At 36.0% G+C, this 11,030-nt stretch overlaps 1 protein-coding gene across 1 annotated transcript in view; it reads left to right on the forward strand.

The window, feature by feature from the left end:
* Positions 1 to 11,030, forward strand: part of LOC105998744 (vomeronasal type-2 receptor 116-like) — a 25,145-nt gene that overhangs the window by 5,049 nt on the left and 9,066 nt on the right. The window contains exons 2-3 of the mRNA XM_013033535.1: positions 8,826 to 9,114; positions 9,989 to 10,795. Coding sequence (XP_012888989.1) covers positions 8,826 to 9,114; positions 9,989 to 10,795 — 1,096 coding nt within the window. The remainder of the gene's footprint in view (positions 1 to 8,825; positions 9,115 to 9,988; positions 10,796 to 11,030) is intronic.

Genomic DNA, 11,030 nt, shown 5'->3' on the forward strand with positions numbered 1-11,030 from the left:
TATTCCTCCAGCAGTGTTCTTTCCGTTGAGGAGCGTTTTTGATATTCAGGGTCTTTTATTGTTCCATATGAATTTTTGGATTGCCTCTTCTATTTCCTTGAAGAATGAGGTTGGAATTTTGATAAGTATTGAGTTGAATTTGTAGATAGCCTTGGGAAGTATTGACATTGTCACGATGTTAATCTTTCCAATCCAGGATAATGGGAGGTTTTGCCATTTTCTAAGTTCTGTTTTGATTTCCTTTTTCAAGATTTTAAAGTTTTCATCATAGAAGTCCTTCACTTCTTTGGTTAAGTTAATTCCTAGGTATTTTATTTGAACTTTTAAATTCCATAATATCACATTTGTAAACTGTGCTGAGGTTGAGATTCTTCGCTTTGTGAGTGAAACAAACGATTGTACTGCTGTGCCCAATCCAGAGCATAGTTTTTGCTATTATTTTATGAAGTATTTGTATACTATCAGGAAGTATTCCTGTGCCTATATGTTGAAGTGTTTCCACTATTACTCTATCTGCATTTTCCAATCCTCAAGTTTTCTAGTAAGAAATGTGATGAATTTGACTTTTATCCTTTTGGAAAGTACGAAAGTTAAGATCTATCCTAAAGTCATGTGGATACTCAGCTTTCACAGCACCACTAATTACTAAGGGCATCAACTTCCTACAATGTAGGACTGGACATCATATCTAAGAATGAGATGAATGTAGTTGATTGGAAGTATTTCTAGGTCTATTTTATTGGTGTCTGAGTTTATGAAGTACAATTTTTATATTATTATGGCTCTCTACTACAATTTGAAGCTGGTGTTACACTATTTAAGCATACGTATTTTGCTTCTGGATAGCTTTGGAAAATTGGAAATTTTCTTTTTTTCTATGAGTTGAGGGATTGTCTTTCTTGTTTCTGTGCTGAATGTGGTATGAATTTGGATGAAGATTATTTAGGTCATTTCTAGAATACATTCAAGGTCCCTTTCAAAAAATCACAAACTCAAAAGGGGTGGGTGGGATGTTGACATGGTGGAGCTGCTGCATACCAATTACAAGGCTCTGACTTCAAAGTAAAGTAGTGATAAGGAAAAGTTTAAAATATATATGCACACATAAAAATGTTTGTCTATTATATGTATATTATATATTTTATTGCTTATAAAATACATAGTATATGTACATTACGACATATGTTATATACTAGATAATATATAATGTGAATTTATGCATTTATACATATATGTTTATAAATATATAATATATACCCATAAATGTGTATATAAGTCTGATGGACATTTAGGTTGTTTCTTTTTCGCAGATATTTTCAGTGATGATATAGAGAACACAGCAGTGCAGATGCCTCTTTTCCATACTGATTTTATTCTATTGGCTAAACAGCCACCACTAACAGTATTGAATCATGTAGGAGTTCTGATTTGTGTTCCAGGAAGTACCACACTATTTCCCACAATGGCTGAACCAGTGTGCATTTTTGTTACTAGAGGAGAGGGCAGACATGTACATTTCCTTAACTCCTCACCAGGCTCTTAAGTGTTTAAGTCTCATGTACATTAGCTATTTCTATCCTTGTGAGATAATATCTTTCTGTGGTTTTATTTGCCTTTTGCTGATGGTTAAGAACTGAAAGGCTGTCATCCACACCTTTTGGCCATCTATGCTCCTTTTCTTGTACGTATATGTATGTGTGTACTGTGACTTGAACTCAGGGCATTGCACTGTCCCTCTGCTTGTTTGCTCAGTAGGTGTTCTGCCAGCGAGGTATGTCTATGGTCCTGCTTTTGCTGGTAAACTAGATATAGAGGCTTCCAGATTCTTCTGCATGGGATAGTTTTGAACTAAAATCCTCTGAGCTCAAATGTATGCAGAACAATGTGACAGGGTGGGATTATAATATGACTTTTCAGAAGACACCTCATACTAATGTCCATGTTTGTTGCACTGATTCACAGTCTCACCCACAGTAGGACCCTTTCTCCTGTGTCTTCACCAGTATCTGACATTATTTTTTCTTCATGATTTCCCATGTAACCCTGTTGAGAATGAATTTTAGTGGTTAGTATTTGCATATTATTTATGCTTTAAGGATGTCGAGCATGCATTTCCATACCAATTGAAATGAGACTTGCTTCCACTAAGACTTTACTGTTGAAATCATTAGTCATTTTAAAGTGGTTCTTTTTGTCTATTGTTATTCACATTTTGAGCTCTCTAGCAAATCTGAATATTTATCTTTTGTTGACTAGCTAGTGAAGATTTTGCCCCATTGTATGGGTTGCCTCTCGATTCTGGTAATTATATCTTCTGAGGAGTAGAACCGTAAATTCCACAGGGTCAACTTTGATCATGAGAAATACTCTTTTTTTGTTGTTGTTTGTCATGGGCTTGAACTCTGGGAATGGGTGCTGTCCCTGAGCTCTTCAGCTCAAGGCTAGCACTCTACCACTTGAGCCATGGTGCCACTTCCAGTTTTCTGAGTGGTTTATGGGCAATAAGAGTCTCTCAGACTTTCCTTCCCTTGCTGGCATTAAACTGTGATCCTCAGACCTCAGCCTCCTGAGGAGCTAGGATTAAAGTGTGAACCACCAGTGCCCTTATCACTTTTGTTGCAGCCAATATTTTGATAGGATCTTTGTTACTATATTTATATTAGACATTGCATATAATTTTCATTGCTGATTTCCTTATTTGTTTTTGTGTCAGGATAATGTTGATATAATTGGATGTCCTCTAAGAATTCCTTCAACTTGTATACTTTCAAAAATAAAGTGATGGTAATGGGCATAAGGTAATGTTTAAATTTTTTGAAGCATTTTCGCAATGAAGTCACATTGAAGGTTTTTCCTTGATAGGAAACCTTTATTACTGATTTAATTTCATACAATTTATAGTTTTTAGTTTTATTGCCTTCTTATTTCAATTATGGAATAATCTCTAAGTCATTACTTCCACTTGATCAAAATTACCGTTTTCTTATTGGTATTTTTTGTTTCTGTGTTTTCATGCCTGATGTTATTTAGTTCAGTCTTCTCTTCAAGATAAGGATTTATTCCATTTGTTTTTGAAGAAGGTTTTATGTTTCCTTGATTATAATTATTGGCTTTATGGAAATGTCCTTTAATTCTTTTACTTCTACTCAGTTTTCTCACTCTTTCTACTAATGTTTGCTTTGATACTTTGTTTTTCTACTTCCTTGAGATGTAATGTTGGTTCTATAGTACTGATCTGTTGACCATGGTTGTTAAGAGAGATAGACATGACCAATGGATGGGGTGACTGCAGTCAAGAAGCATTATATTAGAAAATTCAGCTGTGAAATTGAAACCCCAACTGTCTAGCTACTTAAAGGCATTTTTTAATGTTTCATTTTAGGCCACCTTTGGCCATAGCCCTTGATTTGAATATTGCTGTTTTCCATTTTCATTTGCACCAAAGATCATCTTATATACTGAAATTTCTCTTGATCCCACTGGTAGTTATAATAATTTAATTTCCATGTGTGTATTTATTTTCCCATTTGTTACATTAATTTCTTGGCTTACTACAAGAAGGTTGGAGTGTGTGCTCAGTTTTTTATTTGAATGTATTGTGTCTTATCATTTGACCTGTCCTAGAGGATGTAGAATATATGAATATGTTATTCTTAAGAATTTGGGGGGCATGTTCTTTAGGTGTTTGCGAAGATTATTTTGTCTAGGGTGAAGTTTAACTCTTGATGCCTCCTTGTTGATTCTGTCTGGATGACTTCTCCATTGCTGAAAGTGGTGTGGTAAAATCTGAAATTATTCCTGTATTGCGAATTATCTCACTCCCTCAAAATCTGCGAATATTTCCTTTATATAGTGAAATTCTTAGCAGATAGTTCCTAAATATACACTTACAATTATTATGTTTACTTGCTGGTTTACTCCTCCATCACTGATTATGGACTTCTTCGTCATTGCTTTGATTAAAATCTATTTGAAAAGATATATTATAGATACTCATGCTTTCTTCTGGCTTTCACTGCATCCTTTCCCTTGCAGTCTATGTGTATCCTAATTGGGGAAGTAAAGAGTTTGGCCTTTTATTTTTATGAATCTGGCCACATAATGTCTGCTTTTGTTGTTTTTGGTTGTGGGGCTTTGTCTTTTATAGCTTTTTTTCCCCAGAGCTGAGGACCGAACTCAGGGCCTTGCACTTTCCAGGCAAGTGCTCTTCCACTGAGCTAAATCCCCAACCCCTGGTTGTGGGGCTTGAACACAGGGCCTGAGTGTTGTCTCTGAGCTTTCCCCCTCCAGGCTAGTTCTCTACTATGAGCCACAGAGAAATTTCAGTTTTCTGGTGCTTAATTGGAGATAAGAGTCTCATGGGCTTTCCTGCCCTGACTGGCGTCAAACTGAAATCCTCACATCTCCATCTCTTGTGTTGCTAAGATTATAGGTGTGAGCCACTGGCACATGGCTTACTTTCTGTCTTTTAAATAAATTATTTCAGGAATTTCCATTCCTAGTCACTGTTGACAGATGACTCTCATTATACCATTATGTGACTTGTTCTGTAGCTTCACTGAAGCTCCTTCTATAATCTTTCCCTTTCACAGCCCTCAGTGGTTAATAAATGGATCCACTACGTGTTTTGCTCTGGTATATTATTTTTCATTTATCCATTATAGGTTTATATTTTTGATTCATAGGGGCCTTTAAATGTATTTAATTATAGTAAGTAAAGATGGCAACAATACATGATGACAAAAATTAGACCCAAACAAAAAACTAGAGAAGGGCTGGGAAAGTGGTTTAGTGGTAGAGTGCTTGCCTAGCATGCATGAAGCCCTGGGTATGATTCCTTAGTACCAAATAAACAGAAAAAATTGGAAGTAGCCCTCTAGCTCAAGTAGTAGAGTGCTAGTCTTGAGCAAAAGAAGTTCATGGACGGTGCCCAGGCTCTAATTTCAAGACCCAGGACTGGAAAATAACCACAAGAGAATAAGAGAAAATGAAAACAAAACCTTGAGGACAGATTATGATCCAAGTCCATTAAGAGAATGTAAATAAATATCATTAGAAAACTCTCACTGAATTATATTTTTCTCATCATTTCAAAGATGATATGTACAGTTTTATGTTGTCTTGTATGTAATATTGGAAATATAATTGTGAATTGATAATTTTTCTATTCCCAAGAAATATGTGCATGGGTTAGCTAGCATACATGTGATATGAGAACATTCTCAATTTGTTGGCATAATCACTCTCAATTAGTAACTTTTATACATCCTTGTATAATCTCCGTTGTAATTAACCTTTTTTTCATAGAAAACAATTGCTTTCCTATTTCTTATAGAATAGGTGCATTTCCTTCTCTTTTTTTTTATTGTGACAATACAGTACAGAGGGGTTACTATTAAATGGGCAAGGTAATGATTACATTTCTTATCAAGCACTGTTGTTGGTCAGGAAAGATCTTTTTTTTAACTGTATTTTTTTGACTTTTCTTTTTTGGTATTGGGGATCAAACCCAGGACATTGCACTTGCTATGCAAGTGCATTGCCACTGAGCTACATCCCATCCCGATAGGAAAGATCCTGATCTCTCCTTTACTACTACAGGATGTCTTTGCTACATGCATTATATTTGGTGGATACTTTTCATTGTTTCCTGCAGCACTGTAAAGATCTCCTGCCCCTCTATCCTGGTTTGTGTGGATTTCACTGAGAAGTCAGCTGTTAGGGAAACAGGGACACACTTATTTATTAAGAGTTCCTTTTCATTTTTAGACTTGAGAAACTTGTATTTCACTTGCCAGACTTTGTTGAAGATGAGATGGTGAGGAGTTCAATTAACTTTTTATCTTCCCAAATTTGGGTTCGTTTTTTAATGTTTTATTGTGATTAGGTGGTTACATAAATTTCACAAATTTCATAGTATTGTGAGGTAGTGATACTTAGTTAAATTCACAAACACATTCTAACCTTCATGAGGCAAATTGTCATTATTGTGGTCTATAATGTTTGTATTAATTTTATGAGCTTTGACTTTACAGTTTTATCTTCCACATTGGGTGATATGTTCATTTATTTCCTTTTGCTTAGTGTTAGCTGTTCCCTCTATCCCTCTCATTCCTTCCCTCCCATCACTGCCCTTGAGTTGCTTAGTTTGTTTTCATCAATGTCCAGTGCAGCTGATGGGTCCTGCTGTTGTGTGTTTTCCCCTGTTGCCTTCTGATTCTGTGACCTCCCCCTAATTTCCCTTAGATGTGTACATATATACCATATGTGTGGTCAGCAACAGGGAGTCATTTAGTAATGATACGATAAGGTGAGTGGAAGTCCTTTGTTTCTTGAGTCCAGTTTACATTGTTGTATCTCCTTATATTTTGTATTTAACACACACATATTAGGGAGACTATGTGCCATTTGTCTCTTTGCTCTTGGCTTTCACTCAAAATGATTTTTTCTAGTTCCATCAATTTCCCTGTGAATGCCATTATTTTGTCTTTCTAATGGCTGCATAATATTCCATTTTACATAGGTACCACAATTTTTGGATCCTTTCATTTGTAGTGGGGTATCTGGATTGTTTCCATATCTTGGCAGCCTGGGTGCTGTCCCTGAGATGTTTTGCTCAAGGATAACACTCTACCATTAGAGCCACAGTTCCAATGCCAGTGGTTTGCAACTTAATTAGAAATAAGAATCACATGCACTTTTCTACTGGGGCTGGCTTTAAACTCTGATCCTGATATCTCAGCCTCCTGATAGCTAGGCTTACTCTAGTGAGGCATTAATGGCCAGAATATTTGGATAAACGTGGCTATTTGTACTTTTATCTCTATTAGGAATTTATATTCTGTTATTATTTACTTGAATAAGGATTTTACTGTACTCAACCATTTTGTTGAACACACATGAAACTAATATTTGCTTTTTGAACACTTCATTCTTTCTTTCCTTTCATGTCCTGGGTTTTAAACTTGGGACCTGAGTGTTGTTCTTGAGCCTCTTTGACTTAAGGTTAGTTCTCTACCATTAGAGCCACAGCTCTGTATCTGCCTTTTTTGGTAATTTATTGGAGATAAAGCTCAGCCTGCTTTTGAAAGCACTTCTCAGATCTCAGTCTCCAGAGTAGCTAGGATTACACTCAAGGCTACTGCTCTTACCATTGAGCATCAGGTCCACTTGGGATTTTTAGTGGTTAACTGAATATAAGTGTTTGTGCCTTAACTGCTCTGGGCTTGCTTTCAACTGTGATCCTCAAATCTCATAACATCATTGATGTGCCCAGTGACACAGTTGCCAATTTCTAATAACCACACACATTCTTTCTTGCTTTTACACTTATATTTTTACTTTGATTTACTATTTCACATTAGAGCTATTATTATTAGTGCCTGAATTTGGACTCAGGGCGTGAGCTTTTTTGCTGAAGGTTGGTGATCTATCAATTGAACCTTTTTAAAAAAATGTGAAAAAAAACTGTATAGAGGAGTTACAATTACATGGGTAAGATGAGTACATTTCTTATCAAGCATTGTTGCCTCCTCCTTTATTTCCCCTTCCCATCCCTTTCCAACACCCTCACCCTCCTTGCCCCCACCCCCGCCAATGTCTGTAGCCATAAAAGAAATCAAATCAAAACAACATTGAGATACTACCTCACCCTAATTCGAATGGCCATAATCAAGAACTGTAATAACAACAGATGCAGGAGGGGATGTGGACAGAAGAGAACCTTACTGCATTGTTGGTTTGGAGTGTAAACTTTTTCAACCACTTTGGAAAATAGTATGGAGGTTCCTAAAAAGACTCCACATAGAGCTCCCCTATGACCCAGCAATCCCACTTTTGGGCAGTTACCTGAATGATCACAAACAGGACCATACTAAAGCTACTAGCACAACTATGTTTATTGCAGCATTATTTACCATATATAAGATATGGGACTAACCCTCATGCCCCTCAGTAGATGAATGCATCACTTCCCTTTTTTGTAGGTTAATTTAAATTAAGGGAATCCTAATGTTTCCTACTAGGACTGGCTCTTTGAGAAGGGGAGATATCTTTTATTCTCTTACTCCTAGTACCCTTTCCTTTTCAATGTCTCAATCTATATGTTTTGTGAAGGAAATCCTGATGATCAAGGCATTTCCAAGTATTTAATTTCACTGTGGTGGCCTTGAACCAGGGATTTCGGCCTAAGGCTTTATTTTGTTAAAACTCTTTTCATTCCCCAATTTGGATGCTCATCTGTTTCTAAGGAGTTTCTTGGAGTGTAGTGGAGGAGAGTGTAACATGGGAAACCACTTCGCAGTGCATTTTTAAAGCTTCTCATTTGCTTTTTTTACATACATCAGAATTAGAGTCTCCTCTGAGTCTTCATCTATTTTTTTTCCTAGTAGCTATTGCAGAAAGAGTGTTCTATATGGTATGTCTGCAAGGAAAACCATATAATACCTCCTATAACACCTTGTTCTGCTTCTGAAAGTTAATCTTAAACTGAGACATTATTTAAATTAGTCTTTCAGGAAACCATATAAAATAATGACTTATTTTTCACACATGTAGTACTAATTATGCCAACATTAAAACCTAAGGATATTTGCTGTCTCATGAAGTCCCACTCCACAGTTAATGGTGTGTTACCAATGTAACACAGAAAAATCAAGTTTTTTTGGATTTCATATGAACATCACATTACTAATATCATAAAAGGTGTAACTTTTCAACATATTTAATTTGTAGATAAACAAATATTGAATCCACCAATGTCATTGCATTGATTTTAAGAAAAGTTTTGGATTACTCTTGATGAATTTCTTATGTCTCCTGTGCAGGTGTGTTTTCAAGTATTATCAGCTTGTGCTGGCCTTGGCTTTTGCTGTTGAGGAAATCAATAAGAACTCTGATTTTTTACACAACATGACTTTGGGATTTGATGTCTATAATGCTGATCTCAGAGGTTGGTCAGCCTTTGAGAATCCTTTTATTTGGCTTTCTGGCCACAAGATGATCCCTAACTATACCTGCATGGCAGAGAGTAAGTTTGTAGCAGTGCTTGCAGGAACGTCAGGAATGACATCTGCTGAAATTGGAACACTGCTGGAACTCTACAGATTTCCACAGGTGAAGGAGGGAGGGATGTGTAAAGATGTCTGCTTTGGTTCCATGTTGAGATGTTATAAGAGAATGATAGGAAAATATATAATATAACAAACTATCCAATTTTATAATATCAAAAGCTAAGTATTCCAATATACTGTGTTATCCAGACTCTTATTGTTTAAGATAGGATGGAAAAGTTGGAGAAAACCAGGGATGAATGACCATAAGCCTAGGGTTTACTGAATCATTTTGTAGAAAGCAATCAGGAAGTGGGAAACAACTTTAAAAATGTGAAGTTATTAAGTGAATAAAGTCAACCATATTAAGACAAAAGGGATGTATTTTTCTTTTTTCTGTGGAAGTTGTATTTAAAATATAAACATGAAATACAAAGAATATATGAAAACGCATAGGTGGTCCTAAGCATTTATATGTGATTGAACTGGCTAAATTATGGTATGGATTTCCATGGTGTAATTACTCTGGACTTCACGACTAGGAAATTAAAGCTGTCATGTGTGTGATGTTATAATGTTAAAAGGATGATGGAATGTTAGAAAATAGAGGCATAATGGCAAATACAGTCAGACTAATGAAGAATATATGTAAAAATCAAACAAAACAAGGGAATGTGTTGTATTGCTCTACAGATGGAAAGAATAATAGAAATTATATTGGTGATCAATATGCATTATAGATATAATTGACATGTCCAATTGAAAAATCATTGTACAATGACTTTAAATTAACCTATAATTTTAATTTTAAAAAATCTGAAAATAACCAAATCCTTTCTTCGGGCACTTTCAACCTACTGTTTGACATAGATCAAGACTGAGGTTATGATATGCAGAAATTTTCTCACTTGTGAGCCTCCAATTTTCTTTCCCTTTAGCTTACCTTTGGGGCTTTTGATCCTGCCCTGAGTGATCATGGCAAGTTTCCTTCTCTCTATCAAATGGCCCCAAAAGACACATCACTAGCCATTGCCATGGTCTCCTTACTGCTTCATTTCAGCTGGAACTGGGTGGGGCTATTGATCTCAGAAGATGAGAATGGTTTATGGATCCTTGCAGAACTGAGAGAAAAGATGTACAAGAGCAGAATTTGTATAGCCTTTGAGCATGTGATCCCAGGCAGTAGTATGACACAAGTATTTAATATGATGGCAATTCAGAACCAGATTAATAAATCATCAGCAAATGTACTTATCATTTATGGTAATAAAGAATATCTGCTAAGTTTAATGATATATCTTGGGCAATTTTTAATGACAAGCAAAGTTTGGCTCTTGAACTCAAAGTGTGATTTATCCATCGGAAGGAAGTATTTCATGTCAGGTTCATACCATGTACCTCTTATGTTTTCACATCACCATGGAGACATTTCTGGATTCACAGATTTTATCAGGGAAGTTAACCCTTCCAAGTACCCAGAAGACTTTTATCTTGCTAGGCTATGGTTTCTCTCTTTTAATTGCTCCCATTCTGAGTCTGACTGTGTAATGTGGAAGAACTGTCCAGATGATACTTCCTTAGAATGGTTGCCTGGGCAAATTTTTGACATGTCCATGTCTGAAGAGAGTTATAATACATATAATGCTGTGTATGCTGTGGCCCATGCCCTCCATGAGATGCTTCTTCATCAAACAGAAGAGGCAACAATGGTTAATGGAAGATGGATAGTGCCCTCTCCTGCACAGGTAATGCCTTCTCTCTTGGATTAGACACATCAAAATCAGAGTAAATCTGAACAGGTTCAAATTTTTTCCAAAGGCCCATCAGAAAGCACTTTCTAAAATATTTGTAAGGTTACTCCAGACCTTTGTTTATGCATTTTTTCTCTTCTTCTTCTTCTTCTTCTTCTTCTTCTTCTTCTTCTTCTTCTTCTTCTTCTTCTTCTTCTTCTTCTTCTTCTTCTTCTTCTTCTTCTTCTTC

Source organism: Dipodomys ordii, unplaced genomic scaffold (assembly GCF_000151885.1).
Source record: "Dipodomys ordii isolate 6190 unplaced genomic scaffold, Dord_2.0 Scaffold171, whole genome shotgun sequence".
Lineage (NCBI taxonomy): Eukaryota > Metazoa > Chordata > Mammalia > Rodentia > Heteromyidae > Dipodomys > Dipodomys ordii.